General features: G+C 53.0%; 2 protein-coding genes across 2 annotated transcripts; one reads left to right on the forward strand and one right to left on the reverse strand.

Annotated features, from left to right (window-relative positions):
* Positions 1-1371: 1371 nt before the first annotated feature.
* On the reverse strand, positions 1372-26783 carry LOC129715374 (zinc finger protein 850-like). The gene is made up of 3 exons (XM_055665255.1): positions 25361-26783; positions 25209-25295; positions 1372-6577 (listed from the first exon to the last, which is right to left on the reverse strand). The coding sequence occupies exons 1-3, from the start codon at positions 26740-26742 to the stop codon at positions 5389-5391; spliced, it is 2658 nt and encodes an 885-aa protein (XP_055521230.1). The 5' UTR covers positions 26743-26783; the 3' UTR covers positions 1372-5388.
* LOC129715373 (zinc finger protein 239-like) lies at positions 15084-19131 on the forward strand. Its single transcript, XM_055665254.1, has 2 exons — positions 15084-15456; positions 16470-19131. Exon 2 carries the CDS (start codon positions 16636-16638, stop codon positions 17560-17562), a length of 927 nt encoding a protein of 308 aa, XP_055521229.1. The 5' UTR covers positions 15084-15456; positions 16470-16635; the 3' UTR covers positions 17563-19131.
* Positions 26784-27120: the final 337 nt, after the last annotated feature.

The following is a 27120-nucleotide window of genomic DNA, read 5'->3' on the forward strand; positions in this document are numbered from 1 at the left end:
GTCCTGATACAATAGACATTAGACAAGAGCCAATAGGTGCAGGAGTAGGCCATTCGGCCCTTCAAACCAGCACCAATATTCAATATGATCATGGCTGATCATCATCAATCAGTACCCTGTTCCTGCCTTCTCGCTAGAAAGTATTCAGAGAACCTGCCTCCACCTCTGAGGCAGAGAATTCCACAGACTTACAACTCACTGTGTTGAAATGTGTTTCCTCATCTCCGTTCTAAATGTCTTGCCCCTTATTCTTAATCTGTGGCCCCTGGTTCTGGGCTCCCCCAACATCAGGAACATGTTTCCTGCCTCTAGCGTGTCCAAACCCTTAATAATCCTATATGTTTCAAAATGTTTCATCCTTCTAAACCCCAGAGTATACAAGCCCAGCCGCTCCATTTTCTCAGCATATGACAGTCCGGCCATCCCGGGAATGAACCTGGTGAACTTTTGGAGACCAAAACTGCACACAATACTCCAGGTGTGCTCTCACCAGGGCCCTGTACAACTGCATAATAGTCAATAGTCTATAGTCTATTTAATTGTCATTTGGACCCCTGGAGGTCCAAATGAAATGCCGTTTCTGCAGCCATACATTACACACAAATAGACCCCAGACACAACATAATTTACATTTTACATAAACATCCATCACATAGCTGTGATGGAAGGCCAAAAAAACTTATCTCTCCACTGCACTCTCCCCCCCCCCCCCCCCCGATGTCAGAATTAAAGTCAAAGCCCCCGGCTGGCGATGGCGATTGTCCCGCGGCCATTAAAGCCACGCAGGGTGGTGCGAGGTCGCACACCGGGTCTTGGTGTTAGAGACCCCGGCGTGCGCTCGCAGAGTCCCGCGGCCATTCCAAGCCGCGCGGGGCAGTGATGTAGACCCCGCTCCAGGAGCTCTTCGACCCCGCAACTCGGGCGGGAGAAGTCGCCGTTGCAGGAGCCCTGAAAAGCGGTCTCCCTCCAGGGATCCGCAGGCTCCCGGTGCCGCCGTCCGCAGACCCGCAGTAGCAGCCTCCGCATCAGCAGCAGCAGCAGCAGCGGCAACGGCAGCAGCAGCAGCAGCAGCGGCAGCGCTCCTCCACCGCTCCACCCGCTCCGGTCTCGGCCAGCTCCGCGACGGTGAGGTGAGTCGGCACCAGAGTCCCCGGCTTCTTCTGTTGGAGGCCGCTCCTCGTTGCAGCCCCAACGACAACTGAGACCCGACGAGAAAAGGTCGGGTCTCCAGTGCAGGGAGAGATTTAAAAGTTTACCCCTCCCTCCCACACACACACCCCAACATAAAATAACAAAAACTACATATAAACATAGACAAAAAATAATAAAAACGCGGACAGGCTGTAGAGGCCGCTGCTGACCAGAGTCGCGCCGCCTACCGGGACTTATTTGCTCCTATACTTAACTGCTCTTGTTATGAAGACCAACATGCCATTCGCTTTCTTCACTGCCTGCTGTACCTGCATGCTTACTTTTAGTCACTGATGAACAAGGACTCCCAGATCCAGTTGTACTTTCGCTTTTCCCAACTTGACGCCATTTAGATAATAATCTGCCTTCCTGTTTCTGTTACCAAAGTGGATCTCACATTTATCCACATAAAACTGCATCTGCCATGCATCTACCCACTCACCCAACCTGTCGAAGTCACCCTGCAATCCCATAGCATCCTTCTCACAGTTCACACTGCCACCCAGCTTTGTGTCATCTGCAAATTTGCTAATGTTATTTTGAATCCCCTCATCTTAATCATTGATGTATATTGTAAATAGCTGCGGTCCCAGCACCGAGCCTTGCGGTACCCCACCAGTCACTGCCTGCCATTCTGAAAGGGATCCGTTAATCCCTACTCTTTGTTTCCTGTCTGACAACTAATTTTCTATCCGTCAGCACTCTACCGCCAGTACCATGTGTGCTCATTTTGCCCACTAATCTCCTATGTGGGATCTTATCAAATGCTTTCTGAAAGTCCAGGTACACTACATCCACTGGCTCTCCCTTATCTATTCTCCCAGTTACATCCTCAAGAAATTCCAGAAGATTAGTCAAGCATGATTTCCCCTTTGTAAATAATTGACTCCAGCATCTTCCCCACCACCGATGTCAGGCTAACGCAGTGGTGGGGAACCTTCGGCCTTTTAGGCCACTAAGTGCGGCCTTTTGAATGAATCAAAATTTTGTAGAACAAATCCTTTTATTTTTATTAATATGTTTTTATTCGTCTTTTATTATTTTAATTTTAATCTTTAAATGAACGTATTTAAAATACCAAAGAGTAAAAGAAGATTCAACAAAATTAGCATCTTTTAGCATTCAAATGAGCATTTCAACCTCACCTAGTTGTTGTCTCTATGAGATTCAAAGAAGAGGCAGTACTGACACTTTTGAGAAATATAAAAGTGGATAAGTCTCCAGGTCCAGACACGATATTCCCTAGGACATTGAGGGAAGTTAGTGTAGAAATAGCAGGGGCTATGACAGAAATATTTCAAATGTCATTAGAAACGGGAATAGTACAAGAGGATTGGCGTACTGCGCATGTTGTTCCATTGTTTAAAAAGGGGTCTAAGAGTAAACCTAGCAATTATAGACCTGTTAGTTTGATGTCACTGGTGGGCAAATTAATGGAAAGGATACTTAGAGATAATATATATAAGCATCTGGATAAACAGGGTCTGATTAGGAACAGTCAACATGGATTTGTGCCTGGAAGGTCATGTTTGACTAATCTTCTTGAATTTTTTGAAGAGGTTACTCGGGAAATTGATGAGGGTAAAGCAGTGGATGTTGTATATATGGACTTCAGTTAGGCCTTTGACAAGGTTCCTCATGGAAGGTTGGTTAAGAAGGTTCAATGGTTGGGTATTAATGGTGGAGTAGCAAGATGGATTCAACAGTGGCTGAACGGGAGATGCCAGAGAGTAATGGTTCAAAGATTCAAACAAGGGGACATGACTTGAGAATTAAGGGACAGAAGTTTAGGGGTAACATGAGGGGGAACGTCTTTACTAATTGAAATATGGGAAATATGATCCAATTGAAATATGGGAAAATGCAATAGAATACCCACGTCTTCGGCAACATGCACGAAAAATGCTTTCTTGCTTTTCAACCACTTATTGCTGCGAATCTATGTTCTTCTATCTAACCCAAATTAAGACGCCCTTAAGGTCACAATTGACAGATACCCATCTAGAAGATCAGCTGAAACTGCGTACCTCCATTTGCTGCAACCAAATATTCAAATGCTTTCCCACAAAAAACAGTCACACCAAAGTCATCAAAAAGTTAGTTAACTTTAGAATTAACAATGTTTTTTCATTTTCTTGAAGTTAGTACATATTAGTTAGATTTTTACAAAATACAGTACATTTTGAACTATATCTAATTGAAGTTTCATGCATGCGGTCTTATTAGATTACAGCTAACTTAGTGCGGCATTCCAACATGAAAAGGTTCCCCACCCCTGGGCTAACATCTATAATTCTGTTTTCTCTCTCCCGCCTTTCTTAAAAAGTGGCATAACATTAGCTACCCTCCAATCCACAGGAACTGATCCTGAATCTATAGAACATTGGAAAATGATCACCAATGCGTCCAAGATTTCTAGAGCCACTTCCTTAAGTACCCTGGGATGCAGACCGTCAGGCTCTGGGGATTTATCAGCTTTCAGTCCCATCAGTCTACCCAACACCATTTTCTGCTTAATGCGGATTTCCTTCCGTTCCTCCGTCACCCTAGATCCTCTTGCCTCAAGTACATCAGGAGGATTGTTTGTGGCCTCTTTAGTGCAGACGGATCCAAAGTACCTGTTCAACTCATCTGGCATTTCCTTGTTCCCCATAATAAATTCACCTTTCTCAGTTTTCAAGAGTCCAACTTTGGTCTTAATCATTTGTTTCCTCTTCACAAACGTAAATGCTGGTTTAGAAAGAGAGACACAATCTCCTGCAGTAGCTATCACATCTGGAGAGCATGGACAGGCAACATTCTAGGTCAGGACCCTTCTTCAGACTGCTTGGTGTGGGGCAGTGGAGAAAGTTGGAAAGGAGAGGTGGGAGTGTTCGCCTTAGATTCCCTTCCCTCTACAGGTGCGGCCTTGCCCACTGAGTTCCTCCACCGCTTCACAGGGAATGGACAGATGACGTTTTGAGTCAGGACCCTTCTTCAGACTGAGTGGAGAGGGTGGGGGAGGAAGCTGGAAAAGGGAGATGGGGGCTGGACAAAGCCTGGCAAGTGATAGGTGGACACAACATTCTGGAGTAACTCAGCTGGACAGGCAGCATCTCGAGAAAAGGAATGGGTGATGTTTCAGTTTGAGACCCTTCTTCAGAAGTGATAGGTGGATATTCGTGAGGGAGACACAAGATACTGCAGATGCTGGAATCTTGTATGGAACACAAGATAGGACAAGATTGGAAGGATATGGACCAAACACAGGCAGGTGGGACTAGTGTAGCTGGGACATGTTGGTCGGTGTGGGCAAGTTGGGCCAAAGGGCCGGTTTCCACACTGTATCACTCTATGACTCTAACACAAAGTGCTGCAGTAACTCAGTGAGACAGGCAGCATCTCTGGAGAACAAGGATAGGTGACGTTTCACAGAGTGCTGGTGTAACTCAGCGGGTCAGGCAGCATCTCTGGAGAACAAGGATAGATGACATTCCGGAACAGGACACTGCTTCACACTGACACGATGTTAACAGATGAGGGGGCGATTGGTAGATGAGTGAAATAAGTGACAGAGGCGAGAGAAAATAAGGATCTAATAAGGTGTGAGATAAGGAAAGAGGAATGTATATGTGCAGCTTTAAGGGACGTCGGTCAGGTAGCATTTGGAGTATTGCATACAGTTCTGGTCACTCCATTACAGGACTGATGTGGAGGCTTTGGGGAAGGTGCAGAGATGGTTAACCAGAATAGTTTTAAAAACAAGGAGCTGCAGATGCTGGTTTACAAAAAAGGGCACAAAGTGCTGTAGTAACTCAGCGGGACAGGCAGCATCTCTGGAGAGATGGAATGGGTGACTGAAGAAACTACCCGAAGCGTTACCCATTCCTTCCACCATTTTGTGTCTGCATAAACAGCGCCTATCTATCCACGCGGCGGTATGCCAGCAGGCTGGAGGAGCGGGCAACGGCCTTGCCACAGAGCGGGCAGGTGAAGGGGTGCTGGCCGGTGTGGACTTGCCAGTGCTCCAGCAGGTGGTCAAGGCGGGTGAAGCCCTTACCACAGGACGGGCAGGTGAAGGGACGCTCACCGCTGTGGGTGCGCCGATGCTGCCACAGGCTGGACATGCGGGTGAAACCCTTGTCACACTCAGTGCACACAAAGGGTCTCTCTCCGATGTGTATCCGCTGGTGCTGCCGCAACCCCAATGCTCTCTTGTCACAGTGGGAGCAGCTGCTCGCCGGTGTGGGTCCGCCGGTGCTGCCGCAACCCCCGCGAGCTGTCAAACTGCTCACCGCAGTACGGGCAGTCGTAGGGCTGGCCACTGGTGTGCATATGCTGGTGAGACAGGGCGTGGGAGGCCATGGTAAAGCGCTCTCCACACACCGGGCTGGGAACGGGACGGTCGCCGGCGTGCACCCGCTGGTGGGACACCAGCTTTGTGGAGCAGGTGAAGCCCTTGCCGCTCTGTGCGCAGGAATAGGGACGCTCGCCAGTGTGGTTGCGCTGGTGCTTCATCAGGTTGCCGGAGTGGGCGAAGCCCTTGCCGCACTGGGCGCAGGTGTATGGACGCTCGCCAGTGTGGGTGCGCTGGTGTATCAGCAGGGTGCTGGACTGGGTGAAGCCCTTGCCGCACTGGGCACAGGTGTAGGGGCGCTCGCCGGTGTGGGTGCGCTGGTGCTCCAGCAGGCTGTCAGAGCGGATGAAGCCCTTGCCGCACTGGACGCAGGTGAAGGGACGCTCGCCAGTGTGGGTGCGCTGGTGGGACAGCAGCCCGATGGAGCGGGTGAAGCCCTTTCCGCACTGGGTGCAGGTGAAGGGGCGCTCGCCAGTGTGGGTGCGCTGGTGCACCAGCAGGTGACTGGACTGGGTGAAGCCCTTGCTGCACTGGGTGCAGGTGTAGGGGCGCTCGCCGGTGTGGGTGCGCTGGTGCTTCAGCAGGTTGCTGGAGTGGGTGAAGTCCTTGCCGCAGTCGCTGCAGATGTAGGGCCGCTCCCCGGTGTGCATGCGCCTGTGCACCTTCAGGTCTGGTGACGACTTGAAGCCTTTGCCGCAATCGGAGCAGGTGAAGGGCCGCTCACTGCTGTGCACCCGCCGGTGCTCCCGCAGCCCCGACAACTGGGCAAAGCTCTTGCTGCAGGTGGAGCAGCAATAGGGCTTCTCGCCCGTGTGCACCTGCCGGTGGTTCTTCAGGTAACTCGCCGTCTTGAAGCTCTTGCCGCAGTCGGAGCAGATGAAGGGCCTCTCACCGGAGTGCACGCGGTTGTGCCGCAGCAGGCTGCTGGAGCGGGTAAAGCTCTTGCCGCACTCCGAGCAGTCGAAGGGGCGTTCTCCCGTGTGCACCCGCAGGTGGATCTCCAGCTCGCTCGGACTCTGCGAAGTCTTGCCACACACATCACACTCATAACGCTTCTCCTTGTTGCGCCCCGTCATGTGGTCCTCCATCGAAGCTCAGCCCCTCGAAGCTCAGTCCGCACACCGAGCAGATGGGGGGGCGGGGGCTCACCGGCACCCTGGCCGCCCTCAATGGCCGCTCACGTCCCCGTCTCTCCGTCCACAGCAACGGCTCCTAAACCCTGCAGGAGGGGAACACAGAGGGTCAACAAGCTGGCAAACAGGACATTAACCATATAACCATATAACAATTACAGCACGGAACACATTACTAGCACATGGTACACAAAATTGCTGGAGAAACTCAGCGGGTGCAGCAGCATCTATGGAGCGAAGGAAATAGGTAACGTTTCAAGCCAAAACCCTTCTTCAGACTGATTGGGTGGGCGGGGAGAAAGAAGGAAAAAGGAGGAGGAGGAGCCCGAGGGCGGGGGGATGGGAGGAGACAACTCGAGGGCTGAGGAAGGGGAGGAGAGAACAAGGGCTAACAAAATTGGGAGAAATCAATGTTCATGCCCACCGGATGCAAGCTCCCCAAGCGGAATATGAGGTGCTGTTCCTCCAATTTCCGGTGTTGCTCACTCTGGCAATGGAGGAGACCCTGGTCAGAGAGGTCGGATTGGGAATGGGAGGGGGAGTTGAAGTGCTGAGCACCGGGAGGTCAGGTAGGTTCTTGCAGACCGAGCGGAGGTGTTCGGCGAAACGATCGCTCAACCTTCGCTTAGTCTCAATGATGTAGATCAGCTGACATCTAGAGCAGCAGATGCAATAGATGAGGTTGGAGGAGATACAGGTGAACCTCTGTCGCACCTGGAACGACTGCTTGGGTCCTTGATTGGAGTCGAGGGGGGAGATAAAGGGACAGGTGTTGCATTTCTTGTGGTTGCAACGGAAAGTGCCCGGGGAGGGGGTGGTACGAGCGGGAAGGAAAGAATTGACAAGAGAGTTGAGGAGGGAGCGGTCTTTGCGGAAGGCAGACATTGGGGGAGATGGGAAGATGTGGCGAGTGGTGGGGTCACGTTGGAGGTGGCGAAAATTACGTAGGATTATTTGTTGTATGTGATGGCTGGTGGGGTTGAAAGGTGAGGACTAGGGGGACTCTGCCCTTGTTGCGTGTGCGGGAATGGGGAGAGAGAGCAGTGTTGCGGGGTATGGAAGAGACCCTGGTGCGAGCTTCATCTATGGTGGAGGAGAAGAATCCACGTTCCCTGAAGAATGAGGACATTTCAGATGCCCTGGTGTGGAACGCCTCATCCTGGGAGCAGATGCAGCGTAGGCGGAGGAATTGGGAATGAGGGATGGAGTCCTTACAGGAGGCAGGGTGGGAAGAAGTGTAGTCCAGATAGTCATGGGAGTCAGTGGGTTTGTAGTGGATGTCGGTCAGAAGTCTATCAACTGCGATGGAGATGGTGAGGTCAAGGAATGGTAGGGAAGTGTCGGAAATAGTCCAGGTGTATTTGAGTGCCGGATGGAAGTTGGTGGTGAAGTGGATGAAGTCAGTAAGTTGTGTGTGGGTGCAGGAGGTGGCCCCAAAGTAGTCGTCGATGTAACGGAGATAGAGGTCGGGGATGGGGCCCTGGTACGTATTGAACAAGGATTGTTCGACGTACCCGACAAAGAGGCAGGCATAGCTGGGGCCCATGCGTGTGCCCATAGCTACGCCTTGTGTTTGGAGGAAATGGGAGGAATCAAACGTGAAGTTATTGAGGGTAAGGACCAGCTCCGCTAGGCAGAGGAGAGTGTCAGTGGCTGGGTATAGGTTGCTCCTCTGGTCGAGGAATAACCGGTGGGCTTTGAGGCCATCCTGGTGGGGGATGGAGGTGTAGAGTGACTGGACGTCCATGGTGAAGACGAGGGGGTGAGGGCCTAGAGAATGGAATGCGCAGAGGCAGCAGAGAGTGTCTGAGGTGTCTTGTGCATTACTAGCACATATTGGGTCCATTTATGGCGAAGGAAACCATTATATAATTCTGTGCGGCACAGTGGCGCAGCGCTACAGTTGCTGCCCCAGAGCCAGAGTTGCGTGTTCGATCCTGACTCTGGGTGCTGTCTGTGTGGAGTTTATACATTCTCCCCTTGACCTGCATGGGTTTTTACTCCGGGTTCAGGAGTAAATCGGCCTCCGGAAAATTGTTAAATTGTCCCTAAGGTTTCAGGTCAGGCGATGCCCGAGCCTACAGTTCATCCATGGCTAACCTGAAGAGGGGCACCAAGAAGGCCAAGCACTGCCATAAGCTATGGATTGAGGGGCACTTCAATAACAACTCCGACCCCCGACGCATGCGGCAAGGCATCCAAGCCATCAATGACTATAGACCCACCAACACCACCCCCACATCCAGCGACGCCTCCTTCCTGGATGAGCTTAACCACTTTGATGGCCACTTTGACAAGGACAATCTAGAGATGGCCATCAAGGCTGTGCTCCCTGCTGATCACCAACCCCTCACACTCACCCCCAACAACGTGTACGTGGCATTGAGCAGGACTAATGCACGTAAGGCTGCTGGCCCTGACGGCATCCCCGGGCGCGTCCTCAGGGCCGGTGCTGCGCAGCTGACAGATGTCTGGACTGACATCTTCAACCTGTCACTTGCCCAAGCAGTTGTCCCCACTTGCCTTAAAACCACCTCCATCGTGCCGGTGCCAAAACACTCCACTGCGACAAGCCTCAACGACTTCCGCCCAGTTGCACTTACTCCCATCATCACCAAGTGCTTCGAGAGGCTGGTCCTGGCACACCTCAAAGGCTGCCTACCTCCGATACTGGATATCTATCAGTTTGCCTATCGCAAGGACAGGAGTATGGAGGATGCCATCTCAATGGCACTTCACTCCGCCCTCTCCCACCTCGACAACAGAGACACTTACATAAGAACGCTCAGCATTCAACACCATTATACCCTCTAAACTTGTGAGGAAAGGGTTAATAGGGATAATTGATTTAGACTAAAGGATCCTGAGAAATAGCTGAGGTAGGATAATAGTGAGCTTTCAGCACAAACACCCGACTTGGCTAGATTAGTAACAGCGAGAGAACAGGTAGTGACATTTCAAGGCTGAGAGTTAGAAGATAAGCAGTCCGGCAGGAACATTACGAGAACTAGGAAAAAGGGCATGAACTACTCTGTACTGCGCATGCTTAATAAGATACATGAATATTACGACAACACCCAGCATGACAAGATGTCTCATTTAAATGCACATGCAATGAATGATCTGGGAGGTACCCTAGGCATTGCGTGACGTTCCGAGGCGTTCCGGTTAGAGTATGAACCTCAGTGCTCTGATTGGAAGGAGCCAGAAGGGGAGGCTGATTCAGCCAAATAGTGCTGTATAAGTAGAGGATGGTTTCCCGGTCTCAGTGTGTCTCGGTTGGAAAGACACCCGGGGGCTGCAGACTCGTAAATAAAGGAGTTTCTTGTTTCCACGACTTTGTCTCTGGCATCGTGATTGTGAGTACCCACATTTGCATCTCACAAAACTGACCACCAAACTCGGTGATCTGGGCATCGACCCCTCCCTCTGCAATTGGATATTGGACTTTCTAACCAACAGACCCCAGTCTGTTAGGTTAGACAAGCACACCTCTTCAACCCTCACCCTGAACACCGCAACCCCCTCCTCTACTCCCTCTTCACCTACGACTGCACACCTATACATGGTACTAACACCATCATCAAGTATGCAGATGATACAACGGTGATTGGCCTCATCAGCAACAACGATGAGTCGGCCTATAGGGAGGATGTCCAGCTCCTAGCAACATGGTGCGCTGACAACAACCTGGCCCTTAACTCCAAGAAGACCAAGGAGCTCATTGTAGACTTCAGAAGGTCTAGGGGTGGCACGCACACCCCCATCCATATTAATGGGACGGAGGTGGAACGTGTTTCCAGCTTCAGGTTTCTGGGGGTCAACATCTCCGATGACCTCTCTTGGACCCACAATACCTCAACTCTGGTCAAGAAGGCTCACCTGCGTCTCTTCTTCCTGAGGAGTCTGAAGAAGGTCCATCTGTCTCCTCAGATTCTGGTGAACTTCTGCACCATCGAGAGCATCCTTACCAACTGTATCAAAGTATGGTATGGCTACTGCTCTGTCTCCGACCGGAAAGCACTGCAGAGGGTGGTGAAAATTGCCCAACGCATCACCGGTTCCTCGCTCCCCTCCATTGAGTCTGTCCAAAGCAAGCGAGGTCTGCGAAGGGCGCTCAGCATCGTCAAGGACTGCTCTCACCTCAACCACAGACTGTTTATCCTACCATCCGGGAGGCGCTACAGGTCTCTCCGTTGCCGGACCAGCAGGTCCAGGAACAGCTTCTTCCCTGCGGCTGTTACACTACTCAACACTGTACCTGGGTGATTGCCAATCCCCCCCCCCCCGGACACTCCTCCCAACAGAAAAAATTGCACTACTACGACTGTATGCATGTAAATATATTAATTTATTGCTCATATTCTATGTCGCTCTTCTAGGGAGATGCTAACTGAATTTTGTTGACTCTGTACTGTACACTGCACAATGACAATAAAGTTTGAATCTGAATCTGAATCTGGATAGTGCTAGTGTACGGGGTGATCGCTGGTCGGCATGGATTCCGCGGGCCGAAAGACCTGTTTCCGCGCTGTAGCTCTAAACTAAACCAAAGAAGGGTCTCGACCCAAAATGTCACCTATTCCTTCTCTCCACAGATGCTGCCTGAATCGCTGAGTTACTCCAGTATTTGGTGTCTATCTTTTCCACAGATGCTGCCTGACCCGCTGAGTTACTCCAGCACTTTGTGTCTATCTTCTCCACAGATGATGCCTGACCCGCTGAGTTATTCCAGCACTTTGTCATATATTCATAGAGTGATACAGCATTGGAAAGAGGCCCTTCAGCCCAACTCGTACCTGCACTCCTAGATCCCTCGGCTCCACACATTCTCCCAGCGCCCGCCATTCACAGTGAAGATCCTGACCTGGTTTGACTTCCTAAACACCCCCAAACAATGTGACCTCCTCCCTGTGGCTCCCTGCCCCTTACCCTTGCCGCCGCCTCCTGCTCCTTACCATTTTTCTCCCTCCCCCCTCCTCCCCACCCCAAACAATGTGAACCCCACCAGGTTCCAGTACCGCCTTCCTTGATTCACTTGACCCCTCTCTCTCCCCCCAGTTCCCTGACCCCCCCATTCACCCCCCCTCGGCACCAAACCCACTCCCCTTTGAATCCTCCCCCCTCCCTTTGCTCCCTACTTTCCCCCGCTACTCACTTCACCTCCTTTCCAGCTTCTCACCCCTCTCCTCGCTCCCTCCACTCTCTTTCTCACTCTCTCTCAGACACTCTCTCTCTCTGACTGTCGCTCTCTCTCTCTCTCTCTCTCTCTCTCTCTCTCTGTCCCTCTCTGGCTCTCTCTATCCAACATCGGTAGTGGGGAAACAGCTAGAATCAGTTATTAAAGACGGGATAGCAGCACATTTGGAAAGTGGTGAAATCATTGGACAGTCAGCATGGACTTATGAAAGGCAAATCATGTCTGACGAATCTTATTGAATTTTTCGAGGATGTAACCAGTGGAGTGGATAAGGGAGAACCAGTGGATGTGTTATATCTGGACTTCCAGAAGGCTTTCGACAAGGTCCCACATAAGAGATTAGTATACAAACTTAAAGCACACGGTATTGGGGGTTCAGTATTGATGTGGATAGTGAACTGCTGGCAGACAGGAAGCAAAGAGTAGGAGTAAACAGGTCCTTTTCAGAATGGTAGGCAGTGACTAGTTGGGTATCGCAAGGCTCAGTGCTGGGACCCCAGCTATTTACAATATATATTAATGATTTGGACGAGGGAATTGAATGCAACATCTCCAAGTTTGCGGATGACACGAAGCTGGGGGGCAGTGTTAGCTGTGAGGAGGATGCTAGGAGGCTGCAAGGTGACTTGGATAGGCTGGATGAGTGGGCAAATGCATGGCAGATGCAGTATAATGTGGATAAATGTGAGGTTATCCACTTTGGTGGCTAAAACAGAAAAGTAGATTATTATCTGAATGGTGGCCGATTAGGAAAGGGGGGGATGCAACGAGACCTGGGTGTCATAGTACACCAGTCATTGAAGGTAGGCATGCAGGTGCAGCAGGCAGTGAAGAAAGCGAATGGTATGTTAGCATTCATAGCAAAAGGATTTGAGTATAGGAGCAGAGAGGTTCTACTGCAGTTGTACCGGGTCTTAGTGAGACCACACCTGGAGTATTGCGTACAGTTTTGGTCTCCTAATCTGAGGAAAGACATTCTTGCCATAGAGGGAGTACAGAGAAGGTTCACTAGACTGATTCCTGGGATGTCAGGACTTTCATATGAAGAAAGACTGAATAGACTCGGCTTGTACACGCTAGAATTTAGAAGATTGAGGGGGGATCTTGTAGAAACTTACAAAATTCTTAAGGGGTTGGACAGGCTAGATGCAGGAAGATTGTACCCGATGTTGGGGAAATCCAAAATAAGGGGTCACAGTTTAAGGATAAGGTGGAAATCTTTTAGGAACGAGATGAGGAAAACATTTTTCACACAGAGTGGTGAATCTGTGGAATTCTCTGCCACAGAAGGTAGTTGAGACCAGTCCATTGGCTATATTTAAGAGGGAGTTAGGTGTGGCCCTTGTGGCTAAGGGATCAGGGGGTATGGAGAGAAGGCAGGTACAGGATACTGAGTTGGATGATCAGCCATGATCCTATTGAATGGCGGTGCAGGCTCGAAGGGCCGAATGGCCTACTCCTGCACCTAATTTTCTATGTTTCTATGGACGTGCGCTGACCAAAGATGGCCGCCACCTGGAGAGGAGAGGGAAAAGAGATCTCTCTGTCTGTCTGTCTCTCTCTCTCTCTGGCTCTCTCTATTTCTGTTTATCTCTCTTTCTGTCTTCCTCTCTCTCTGCCCATCTCTCTGTCTGTATGTCTCCGTTTCTCTCTGTCTGTCTGTACCTCAGTCTCTCTCTCCCTGTCTCTCTCTCTCTCTCTCTCTCTCTGTCTCCCTCTCGCTCTCTGCCCATCTCTCTTTCGCTCTCTCCGTCTGTCTGTCTCCCTCTTTCTGTCTCCCTCTCCCTCTATATTTCTGTCTCTCTCTGTCCGGGGCAGCTCCCGCTCCCCTCATCCCCGACTCTACTCCCCACCAGTTGGGGGGTTCACCTTGCCGCCCTGAATGGCTGCTCACGTTCCCGTCTCTCTGTCCACAGCAACGGCTCCTAAACCCTGCAGGAGGGAACACAGAGGGTCAACAAGCTGGTAAACAGGACATTACTGACACGGCAACGTCACTGGGGCCTGAAGGGGGGGGAGGGGAGGTGACGGTGACGTGGAGCCGCCGCACGGACCTGGAGCTGGAACCGTCACCATCCGGGATCCGCGTCTCATCAACCGTCCGTCAACTGTCGCTCGCCCACCCCGCCCACCCTGCACCGACATGTCACTGCACCCCGCCCACCCTGCACCGTCACGTCACTTCACCCCGCCCATCCTGCACCGACACGTCACTGCACCCCGCCCACCCTGCACCGACATGTCACTGCACCCCGCCCACCCTGCACCGACATGTCACTGCACCCCGCCCACCCTGCACCACACGTCACTGCACCCCGCCCACCCTGCACCACACGTCACTGCACCCCGCCCACCCTGCACCGTCACGTCACTTCACCCCGCCCACCCTGCACCGCACGTCATGGCACCCCGCCCACCCTGCACCGACACGTCACTGCACCCCGCCCACCCTGCACACCGATACGTCACTGCACCCCGCCCACCCTGCGCCGGTGCGTCACTGCACCCCACCCACCCTGCCCTGGCACGTCCATGCACTCCGCCCACCCTGCACCGTTACGTCACTGCACCCCACCCACCCTGCACCGTCACGTCACTGCTCCCCGCCCACCCTGCACCGACACGTCACTGCACCCCGCCCACCCTGCACCGTCACGTCCCCGCCCACCCTGTCACTGCCCCGCCCACCCTGCACCGTCACGTCACTGCACCCCGCACCAAAGATCTTATAGCAGAATCCTTCGCTCCATAGATGCTGCTGCACCCGCTGAGTTTCTCCAGCTTTTTTGTGTAACCATCTTATAGCAGAAGCTCTGCTATAGGATCTTTGCCCCGCACCGTCACGTCCCTGCACCCCGCCCACCCTGCACCGACATATCACTGCATCCCGCCCACCCTGCGTCGTAACGTCCAAAGATCTTTGGTAACGTCCGCCCGCCCTGCGCCATGACGTCTGACCGGCCCGCCCACCCTGCATCATAACGTCCGCCCGCCCACCCTGCATCGTGACGTCAAGCCCGCCCGCCCAAAGATCCCCTCACCAAAGATCTTATAGCGAAGCGCTCGCTATAAGATCTTTGCCTCTCACTATAGGATCTTTGGTGTTTAAGAGGGAACTGCAGATGCTGGAGAATCGAAGGTTACACAAAAAAGCTGGAGAAACTCAGCGGGTGCAGCAGCATCTATGGAGCGAAGGAAATAGGCAACGTTTCGGGCCGAAACCCTTCTTCAGTCTGATGCTGCTGCACCCGCTGAGTTTCTCCAGCTTTTTTGTGTAACCATAGGATCTTTGGTCCCGCCTATCCTGCGCCGTGACGTCACCGCCTGTGGGAGGCCGTTGCTTCAGCCGGAAGCTGCAAGATGGCGGTTTGTTTTTAAATGTGAAGACGCGGGACACAAAATGGCGGCGGCGAATGTGACGCAGCGACAGACGGATGGGGATTGGCTATGGAGACAAGAGAAGATGCAGCAACAACAACAACAACAACTGGGCAGTGGCTATGGAGATAAAAGATGCAGCAACAGCAACTAGGGGCGGCGGCTGTGGGTTCACATCCACTCCCTCATCATGATGATGATGCTGCCCCACACTGGAGGTAAACACACACGGACACACACAATCAAAGATCCTATAGGATCTTTGCACACAATGCTGCAGTCACTTGGTCATTGAGTGTGGCGAGGGAGAGTGGGAAGGGAGGGACGGAGGGAGGGGTGAGAGGCTGGAGGTGGAAAGGGGGTGAAGTGAGTAGCGGGGGCAAGCAGGGAGCAAAGGGAGGGGGAGGGATTCAAGGGGGAGTGGGTTTGGTGCCGAGGGGGATAAATGGGGGAGCGGAGAACTGGGGGGAGAGAGAGGGGTCAAGTGAGCCCAGGAAGGGGGTAGGGAGCCAGGTGGGGGTGGGTTCACATTGTTTGGGGGTGGTGGGGAGGGGGGGGAGGGAGGAGCAAGCAAAGGGGAGTAAGGAGCAGGAGGCTGCGGCAGGGATAAGGGGCAGGGTAGGAAAACAAACCAGGGCAGGGTCTTCACTGTGAATGGCGGGGCGCTGGGGAATGTGTGGAGCCGAGGGATTTGGGAGTGTGGGTACGGAGTTGGGCCAAAGGGCCTCTTTCCAACACTGTATCACTTCATGAATCTATGACAAAGTGCTGGAGTCATTAGATTAGATTAGATTTTATTTGTTGTCATTTGAACCCAGAGGTTCAAACGGAATTTAGTTTCTGCAGTCATACAACCAAGATGAAAGAACCAAGACACAACACAAATTACACAAACATCCACTGTACAGGGAAAAGATTTTTAAAAGTTTCCCCACCCCACCCCCCCCCCCCCTCCCTCCCCCCCACACATACCTTTGAAATGTTGGTAGAAACCAGAGCACCCGGATGAAAAAACCCACACAGGTTAAGGGGAGAACGTACAAACTTCACACAGCCAGCACCCCTAATCAGGATTGAACCCGCGTCTCTGGCGGTGAGGCAGCAACTCTACTGCTGTGCCACTGTGCCGCGCAAAATTATATAATGGTTTCCTCAGCCATAAACGCACCTAATATGTGCTAGTAATGTCCTGTTTGCCAGCTTGTTGACCCTCTGTGTTCCCCTCCTGCAGGGTTTAGGAGCCTTTGCTGTGGACGGAGAGACAGGGACGTGAGCGGCTATTAAGTGCGGCCATGGTGCCGGTGAGACCCACCCATCTGCTCGGTGTGCGGGCTGAGCTTCGAGGGGCTGAGCTTCGATGGAAGACCACATGACGGGGCACAACAAGGAGAAGCGTTATGAGTGTGACGTGTGTGGTAAGGCATGTCAGCGCCCAAAGTGAGCTGGAGGCCCACCGGTGGGTTCACACGGGAGAACGCCCCTTCGAGCGTAGCAAGAGCTTCAAGATGGCGCAACAGCTGAAGATGCACCAACTGGTTCATACTGGCGAGAAGCCCCATTGCTGCTCTACCTGTGGAAAGAACTTTGCCCATTCGTCGGGGCTGCGGGATCACCGGCGGGTGCACAGCAGTGAGCGACCCTTCACCTGCTCTGACTGTGGCAGAGACTTCAAGTCGTCGCCGGAGCTGAAGGTGCACAGGCGCCTGCACACCGGGGAGCGGCCCTACACCTGCAGCGAATGTGGCAAGAGCTTCACCCGCTCCTACCACCTGCTGTCCCACCAGCGCACCTACACTGGGGAACGCCCCTACACCCATGCCCAGTGCGGCAAGGGCTTCACCCACTCCTGCAACCTGCTGTCCCACCAGCGCACCCACACCAGCGAGCGCCCCTACACCTGCGCCCATTGCAGCAAGGGCTTCACCCAGTCCAACAGCCTGCTGAAGCACCAGCGTACCCACACCAGCGAGCGCCCATACACCTGCCCCCATTGCGGCAAGGGCTTCACCCAGTCCAGTACCCTGCTGGTGCACCAGCGCACCCACACTGTCGAGCGCCCCTACACCTGCACCCAATGCGGCAAGGGCTTCACCCGCTCCTCCAAGTTGCTGTCCAACCAGCGGGTGCACGCCGGCGACCGTCCCGTCCCTGGGTCGGTGTGTGGTGAGCGCTTTGCCATGGCCTCCCAAGCCCTGTCTCACCAGCGCGTGCACACCAGTGGCCAGCCCTACGACTGCCCGTACTGCGGTGAGGAGTTTGTCAGCTCGCGGGAGTTGCGGCAGCACCAGCGGGCCCATGCTGGTGAGCTGCTGCTCCCACTGTAACAAGCGTTTCAACAGCGCACGGATGCTGCGGCAGCACTAGCCGGTACACACCGGAGAGAGACTCTTTGTGTGCACTGGGTGTGGCAAGCATTTCACCCGCATGTCCAGCCTGTGGCAGCACCGACGTACCCACAGCAGTGAGCGTCCCTTCCCCTGCCCGTCCTGTGGTAAAGGCTTCACCCACCTTGACCACCTGCTGGAGCACCAGCGAGTCCACACCGGCCAGCGCTCCTTCACCTGCCCGCTCTGTGGCAAGGCCTTTGTCTGCCCCTCCAGCCTACTGGCACACCGCCACGTGGATAGGCGCAGTTTAAGTAAACACAAAATGCTGGAAGGAATGGGTAACATTTCGGGTCAAGACCCTTCTTCAGACTCAACCCAAAACGTCACCCATTCATTCTCCCGTGCCGTTGAGTTACTCCAGCATTTTGTGTCCTTTTTTGAAAACAAGTATCTGAAGTTCCTTGTTTTTAAACCATTCTGGTTAACCATCTCTGCGTGTTCCCCAAAGCTTCCACATCAGTCCTGTAATGGAGTGACCAGAACTGCATGCAATATTCCAAATGCTACCTGACCAATGTCCCATAAAGCTGCACATATACATTCCACTCTCCTTATCTCACATCCATATAACCATATAACAATTACAGCACGGAAACAGGCCATCTCGGCCCTACAAGTCCGTGCCAAACAACTTTTTTCCCTTAGTCCCACCTGCCTGCACTCATACCATAACTCTCCATTCCCTTCTCATCCATATGCCTATCCAATTTATTTTTAAATGATACCAATGAACCTGCCGACACCACTTCCACTGGAAGCTCATTCCACACCGCTACCACTCTCTGAGTAAAGAAGTTCCCCCTCATGTTACCCCTAAACTTCTGTCCCTTAATTCTGAAGTCATGTCCTCTTATTTGAATCTTCCCTATTCTCAAAGGGAAAAGCTTGTCCACATCAACTCTGTCTATCCCTCTCATCATTTTAAAGACCCCTATCAAGTCCCCCCTTAACCTTCTGCGCTCCAGAGAATAAAGACCTAACTTATTCAACCTATTGAAAAAACCTATTCAAAACATCCTTTTATCTCCTTATTTTCTCTAGCCTCTGTCACTTACTTCACTCATCAGCCGATACGAGGGCGGGCCATCTGAAGACGGGTCACCTGTCCATGTTCTCTACAGATGCTGCCTGACCCGCTGAGTTACTGCAGCACTTTGTGTTACTCACAGAGTGAAACAGTTTGGATACAGGCCTTTCGGTGCAACTTCCCCACGCCGCACAACATGTCCTGGTTACACTAGTCCCACCTGCCTGTGTTTGGTCCATATCCCTCCAAACTTGACCTATCCATGTACCTGTATAACTGTTTCTTAAACGTTGGGATTGTCACAGCCTCAACTACCTCCTCAGGCAGCTTGTTCCATACACCCACGGTGGAAAAAAATTACCCCTCAGATTCCTGTAAAATATTTTCACCTTCACCTTGAACCCATGTCCTCTGGTGCTCGATTCCCCCACTCTGGCAAGCGATTCTGTGCATCTAATTAAATTGTGTTCCATGCAAGATTCCAGCATCTGCAGTTTATTGTGTCTCCCTCACCTATATCCACCTATCACTTCTGAAGGAGGGTCTCAAACTGAAATGTCACCAAGGTTTGTGACTGGTTGGCTCTAGACCGAGTGGGAGGAGAGTTAGAAGTGAGTCAGAGAGGGAAAACAGTTGAAAAGGAGAGGCAAAGCACAGGAAGACTTAACTCAGAACTCCCGTGGATTTTGAAGCAACAGCAACAAAGAGAAGCAGGAGAAAGCACTGATTGGCTCTAGCCCGAGTGGGAGGAGAGTTAGAAGTGAGTCAGAGGGGTAAAAGTTTAAAACTGAGGAATTTGGATTGTAAATTGGTAAATTAGGCAATTTATCAGTCAATATAAGCAAGACAGCAGGGAGCGGTAGTGAGGGAGGTGCTTGTGAGTAAAGTGTTAGTCTTTGGCTAGTGCTTGTGAGTAAAGTGCGAGTCTTTGGCTCGAGAGTCTTCGGCGAGGAGTCTACACAAAGTGCAAGAGGACGGAATGCGGTGAACACATGTCGGGGCAGATGAGACAGTGTGATGCTGCTACAACTGTGGGAAGTGCGTCCAGCTTCAGCTCCTAAAGGACCATGTTGGGACACAAGAAGCAGTGATGACCTCAGGGTCATCCAGGAAAACGAGAGTTTCCTGGACAGGACCTACAGTGAGGCAGTCACGCCGAGGTTACGGGCAGAACCAAGGTGTGTGACGGAGAGAAGGGGTGGAAATCATGGAGTGCAGAAGACTCAGATGGCTGTGCCTAAAGAAAACAGGTTTGCCATGTTGGGAACTGTCCGGGGAGACGATGTTTCCAGTCCGTGCGGCGGACACGTCGGTGGCTCCAATCCTGGAGATGGGACTCGCCCGGCGAGACCGACGTCGGGCAGAGCCCTAGTGGTGGGTGAGTCTATTGTCCGAGGTGTGGACAGGAGATTCTGTGGCGGCAGACAAGATGCGAGGATGGTCTGTAGCCTTCCTGGTGCCAGGGTTCAAGATGTCATGAGCCAAATTCAGAACATCCTCGAGAGAAGGTGAACAGCCGGCAGTAGTTGTGCACATAGATACAAACGACATCGGGAAGAAGAGGAAGGAGGTTCTCCAACATGACTTCAGAGAATTGGGAAGAATACAGAAATGCCGAACTTCTAGGGTGGTTATTTCTGGATTGCTTCGAGTACCTCGTGCTACTGAGGTAAAGATGGAGTTGAAGGGGAAGTGACTACAGGAAAAATTACAAAAGATTCTCGAATTAATGGGAAGGAAAGCTTGAGAATGGACAACAGAGTAAGATCAGGGCCAATTGCGAGGGGGGAAGTGAGTATGGAGGTCAAATTACTGTATATGGGTACACGAAGTACAATTAATAAAGTGGACGAGCTTGAAGCTCTGTTAGAAACTGGCAAGTATGATGTGGGAATTACTGAGACATGGCTGCAAGAAGGCCATGACTGGGAACTGAATATTCAAGGGTATACCTCCTATCGAAAAGACAGTGAGGTGGGCAGAGGGGGTAGGGTTGCCCTGTTGGTGAGGAATTAAATGCAGTCCCTTGCAAGGGACATTGAAACAGGAGATGTGGATTCAGTATGGATAGAATTAAGGAAATGTCAGGATAAAAGTACCCTAATGGGACTAATCTACAGGCTGTAGCGGCACCATACGTGGTGAATAAAGGCTAGTCGTCAGTCCGGTTCAAAGAGTCATTTATTCAGTGGTGGTTGGTGTGCTAACTATAATACAATGTTGCTGTAGCTGAGCGAGGTTGTTCCCTCGTGCTCAGCTACTGGTTGTCTGCGCTCGGTCTCGCGGTGAGAGAGCTTTAGTACCAGGACACTCCCTAGCCCATGACGTCACATGCCCGCCCTCGTATCTCCTGACGAGGGTTCAAGCATGAGTGGCCCGTATTTACGCTGACGCCACAGATCCCCCCCCTCCCCAGAATCGGAGGAAGGAATAGAATGGTCGAGGGCGGCTCCTGCATGTGCGTCGGGGACACCCCGGGCGAGAGTCGGGACGGAGGCTCCACGGGCGCAGTGACGCTCTGCGTGGGCGATCCCGATGTACCGAGGGGTGCGAGAGGACCAATGCAGAAGCCGCCGGATGGAAGAGACACCGTCGCATCTCCTCGACCAGCAAAGGGAGAGTGTCCTGTGCAAACAGCCCCCAGCTACGATCAGGGGGAGAAAAACTAGATGAAACAAACAAAACAATTCCTGAACCGGGCGTGGAAAAGCAGTGAACACAAAATGAACAGTGACAAGACAAATTACAGTGCAATCAGTGTCCAAAGTTCAAATTGTCCACAGTGCAGTATAGTGTTGCAGTGACGGCATCCAACCGGAAGATGGCGCTGTTGCCGGTAGTCAGGCTGCAGTGACGGCATCCGGCCGGAAGGTGGTGCTTTGGACGGTAAGTTTGTGAGTTTGAGTTTCTCTTCCAGCCGGCCATGTTTGTAGTCGTGATGCCGCTTGTTTCAGGCAGCCACGGCGGCCATGTTTGTAGTCAGCCACGGCGGCCATGTTTGTAGTCATGATGCCACTTGTTTCAGGCAGCCGCGACGGCCATGTTTGTAGTCGCGCGGCCGCTTGTTTCAGGTAGCCGCGGTGGCCATGTTTGTAGTTGTGGGGCCGCTTGTTTCAAGCAGCTGCGGTGGCCATGTTTGTAGTTGTGGGGCCGCTTGTTTCAGGCAGCCGCGGCGGCCATTTTGCCGGCCGGCTGAAGTGGACTTCGCCAGCGATTGAATACCTGGGCCGGACAGGCAGCCAGCACCCAGGGATCTTTAGTGTCCATGCCGGTGAGGTGAAGAAAGGGCGTCTTCGGCAGGCGCCCCAGGTAAGCCCGAGCTATCGGGTGGCTAGGCCCAGGGCAGCAGCCGGCCTTTTGCGGTGCCGGGTCTGGCAGTGAGGTGCAGGGCATGGAGCCGTGGCCGCGCCGAGGCCTGTTGCTGTGCCGGGTCTGCAGCCGTGTCCGCAGTGAGGCCTGGTGCGGTGCAGGGTGTGGGCCTAGCCTGTTGTCGGGTGCGGGAGAGTGGCAGGTACTCTCTGCTCCCAGGGCCGTCGGGCGTGTTGGCGTTGCTGTGGGGCAGGAGGCTGCTACAGCTCCTGTAGCAGTTGGTGGGGAAGAGGTGGCATACCTCACTGCAGGGCCGGGTTGGCTGCAGCGTTGTTCTGCAGGGCTGGGCAGCCGGCTGCAGACATCAGGTCTCCCGAGGCTGCGTGCTTCAGCAGAATCCAACTTTCAATTCGGACAGTCGGGGGTCATCAGAAGGCTGCGTGTTCAAATCACGTCGGGGTCACCAGTGTAGCGGCACCAAACGTGGTGAATAAAGGTGAGACGTCAGGCCGGTTCAAAGAGTCATTTATTCAGTGGTGGTTGGTGCGCTAACTATATAATGTTGCTGTAGCTGAGCGAGGTTGTTCCCTCCTGCTCAGCTACCGGTTGTCTGCTCAAGGTATCGCGGTGAGAGACCCTTAGTATCAGGACACTCCCTCTAGCCCATGACGTAACGTGCCCGCCCTCGTATCTCCTGACGAGGGTTCGAGCATGAGTGGCCCGTGTTTAGGCTGACTCCACAGTACAGTGATATTTGAGTTACCATACAGCCATACTGACTAAAAAGCACCAAGACACACAGCCACATAAAATAAAATATAACAAAAACATCCACCACAGTGGAATCCACATTCCTCGCTGTGATGGAAGGTAATAACGTTCAATCATCTTCCCCTTTTGTTCACCCGTGGTCGGGGCTGTTGAATCCTCTGCAGTCGTCGTCGCTCGCTGCCGACACACTACATAAAAGTCCCTTTAAACTTCTATGATCCAAAGACATCCTCATGAAGAAGGCCTATGCTTGGACAGCTATCCAGCCAGAAGATGCGAAAGCATTGCGGGAGTTTGCGATATTTCTTAGAAGTATGAAATGAATGACTACCCTCTTAGACAACATGCAAGAAATTAATGTTGTTAGCAATATGAAAATGATCACTCTAAAACTGCCTTATAGACTTAGGGAAAATGTAAAGCTGGTCTGTTTGAGAAAATGAGAATCGAGAGGCCATGTTTCCTGATCTGGGGAACTTCATGGAAAAGCTAGTACAGTTCACGTCAAATTTACGTTATGGGAGTATTCAAGATCCTAAACCAATCGCAACTGTCAAAGGTTCTACCTTTACTAAAACAAAAGGAATATCAGGACCTAAGGGAAGTAGTTTTGATTCCGCTGTAAATACCTGCAGAAACAAAAGGCCAAAAGGAAGAAGATACATCTACTGTTGAGCCAAAAAGGTTCTGCTTGTCATCCAGCAAGAATAAGACCGAGTAATGACAAAGAGATGGCCCACGAGGGAAGGGAAGGGGGCCTGTCGATGACTGGTCAGCTCGGACCTTGTATCCCATCCCAAGAATGGACACCACATTCTTAACAGGGCCAAGGAGAGCTTGTAATAGGAACACTTCTCCATCCGTTTCTCACCACGGATGGCTGACCTGCTGAGTTCTACCGGCACTTTGGAGGGGAATGGACAGGCGACGTGTCGGGTCTGGACCCTTCTTTGGACTGATGGAGTCGGGGGAGAAAGCTGGAAAAAAGAGATGGGGTTGGGATAGACTCTAGGACTTGATTAGGTCCTCCAAGGCCAGCTGGATCTCCCGGTTGCCAACGTGCTGGCCTTGGAGGACCGAGCGCAAGTGTAGGGTGAAATGCAAATCCTAGTGTGGACTTCCTTCAGTTCCTCCATCACCCGAGATCCTCTGGCCAGTAGTACATCAGGAAGATTGTTGGTCCTCCTTAGTGAAGACAGATTCAAAGTACCTGTTCAACTCATCTGCCATTTCCTTGTTCCCCATAATAAATTAAGCTTTTTCAGTCTTCAAGAGTCCAACTTTGGTCTGAACTAATGTTTTCCTCTTCACAAACATAAAAAAGGAACAGCAGATGCTGGTTTACAAAGAGAGACACAATCTCCTGGAGTAACTTGCACGTCTGGAGAGCATGGACAGGCAACATTCTAGGTCAGGACCCTTCTTCAGGCTGCTTGGTGTGGGGGGTGGAGAAAGTTGGAAAGGAGAGGTGGGAGTGGTTGCCTTAGATTCCCTTCCCTCTACAGATGCGGCCTGACCCACTGAGTTCCTCCACCGTTTTAGAGGGAATGGGCAGACAGAGTTATGAGTCAGGACCCTTCTTCAGACTGAGTGGAGAGGGTGGGGGGAGGAAGCTGGAAAAGAGAGATGGGGGCTGGACAAAGCCTGGCAAGTGATAGGTGGATACAAAATGCTGGAGTAACTCAGTGGGACAGGCAGCATCTCTAGAGAGAAGGAATGGGTGATGTTTCAGGTTGAGACCTTCTTCAGAAGTGATAGGTGGATGTAGGTGAGGGAGACACAAGAAACTGCAGATGCTGGAATCTTGCATAGACCACAATTTAGTTAGATGCACAGAATCTCTTGCCCAGAGTGGGGGAATCGAGGACCAGAGGACATGGGTTCAAGGTGAAGGGGAAAAGATTTAAAAGGAAACTGAGGGGTAACTTTTTCACACAGAGGGTGGTGGGAGTATGGAACAAACTGCCAGAGGAGGCAGTTGAGGCTGGGACTATCCCAAGAAACAGTTAGACAGTTACTTGGATAGGACAGGTTTGAAGGGATATGGACCAAACACAGGCCATATTGGTCGGTGTGGGCAAGTTGGGCCAAAGGGCCTGTTTCCACACTGTATCACTCTATGACTAACACAAAGTGCTGGAGTAACTCAGCGGGTCAGGCAGCATCTGTGAAGAACATTGATAGGTGACATTTCAGAGTGCTGGAGTAACTCAGTGGGACATGCAGCATCTGTGAAGAACATGGATAGGTGACATTCACAGAGTGCTGGAGTAACTCAGCGGGACAGGCAGCATCTCTGGAGACAAAGAATGGTGGTGTTTCGGGTCGACACTGAAGATGGGTCTCGACCCTGTAACGTTACCCATTCCTTCCACCATTTTGTATCTACCTAAACAGTGCCCATCTATCCACGTGGCGGTGTGCCAGCAGGCTGGAGGAGCGGGCAATGGCCTTGCTGTAGAGCGGGCAGGTGAAGGGACGCTGGCCGGTGTGGACTCGCCGGTGCTCCAGCAGTTTGTCAAGGCGGGTGAAACCCTTGCCACACTCAGCGCACACAGAGTCTCTCTCCGGTGTGTATCCGCTGGTGCTCACGCAGCCCCCGTTTTCTGTTGTCACAGTGGGAGCAGCTGTTCGCCGGCGTGAGTCCGCCGGTGCTGCCGCAACTGCCCCCGCGAGCTGTCAAACTCCTCACCGCAGTACGGGCAGTCATAGGGCTGGCCACTGGTGTGCATGCGCTGGTGAGACAGGGCGTGGGAGGCCATGGTAAAGCGCTCTCCACACACCGGGCTGGGGACGGGACAGTCGCCGACGTGCACCCGCTGGTGGGCCAGCAGCCTGGAGGAGCGGGTGAAGCCCTTGCCGCACTGGGCGCAGGTGTAGGGGCGCTCACCGGTGTGGGTGCGCTGGTGCACCAGCAGGCTGCTGGACTGGGTGAAGCCCTTGCTGCACTGGGCGCAGGTGTAGGGGCGCTCGCCGGTGTGGGTGCGCTGGTGCTCCAGCAGGCTGCTGGACTGGGTGAAGCCCTTGCCGCACTGGGCGCAGGTGTAGGGGCGCTCGCCGGTGTGGGTGCGCTGGTGCACCAGCAGGCTGCTGGAGTGGGTGAAGCCCTTGCCGCACTGGGCGCAGGTGTAGGGGCGCTCGCCGGTGTGGGTGCGCTGGTGCTCCAGCAGGTTGCTGGAGCGGGTGAAGCCCTTGCCGCACTGGGTGCAGGTGTAGGGGCGCTCGCTGGTGTGGGTGCGCTGGTGCACCAGCAGGCTGTTGGAGTGGGTGAAGCCCTTGTCGCACTGGGCACAGGTGTAGGGGCGCTTGCCGGTGTGTGTGCGCTGGTGGGACAGCAGACTGCTGGAGGAGGTGAAGCCCTTGCCGCATTGGGCGCAAGTGTAGGGGCGCTCGCCGGTGTGGGTGCGCTGGTGCACCTGCAGGTTGCTGGACTGGGTGAAGCCCTTGCCGCACTGGGTGCAGGTGTAGGGGCGCTCGCCGGTGTGGGTGCGCTGGTGCACCAGCAGGTTGCTGGACTGGGTGAAGCCCTTGCCGCAGTCACTGCAGGTGTAGGGACGCTCCCCGGTGTGCACGCGCCTGTGCACCTTCAGGTCCGGCGACGACTTGAAGCCTTTGCCGCAGTCGGAGCAGGTGAAGGGCCGCTCACTGCTGTGCACCCGCCGGTGTTCCCGCAGCCCCGACAACCAGGCAAAATTCTTGCCGCAGGTAGAGCAGCTATGGGGCTTCTCGCCCGTGTGCTTCTGCCGGTGTCTCTTCAGGTGATTCGCCGTCTTGAAGTTCTTGCCGCAGTCGGAGCAGGTGAAGAGTCTCTCGCCGGAGTGCACACGGTTATGCTGCAGCAACTGGCTGGGGCTGGTGAAGCTCTTGCTGCACTCCGAGCAGTCAAAGGGACGTTCTCCCGTGTGCACCCGCCGATGGGTCTCCAACTGGCACGGGCTCTGCCAGGCCTTGCCACATATGTCGCACTCATAACGCTTCTCCTTGTTGTGCCCCGTCATGTGGTCCTCCATCAAAGCTCAGCTCCTCGAAGGTCAGCCCGCAAACTGAGCAGATTGGGGGGGGTGGGGGGGTTACTGGCACCCTGGCTGCCCTCAATGGCCGCTCACGTCCCAATCTTTCCGTCCACAGCAACGGCTCCTAAATCCTGCAGGAGGGGAACACAGAGGGTCAACAAGCTGGTACAGGACATTACTTGCACATATTCGATGCGTTTGTGGCAGAGGAAACCGTTATATAATTCAGTGGCGAAGCGGTACAGTTGCTGCCTCACCGCCAGAGACCCGGGTTCGATCCTGACTACAGGCGCTGTCTGTGTGGAGACTTTACGTTCTCCCCTTGACCTGCGTGCGTCTTTACTCCGTGTGCTCCGTTATCCTCAAACATTTCAA

This window comes from Leucoraja erinacea, unplaced genomic scaffold (assembly GCF_028641065.1).
Source record: "Leucoraja erinacea ecotype New England unplaced genomic scaffold, Leri_hhj_1 Leri_1144S, whole genome shotgun sequence".
Classification (NCBI taxonomy): Eukaryota; Metazoa; Chordata; class Chondrichthyes; order Rajiformes; family Rajidae; genus Leucoraja; species Leucoraja erinaceus.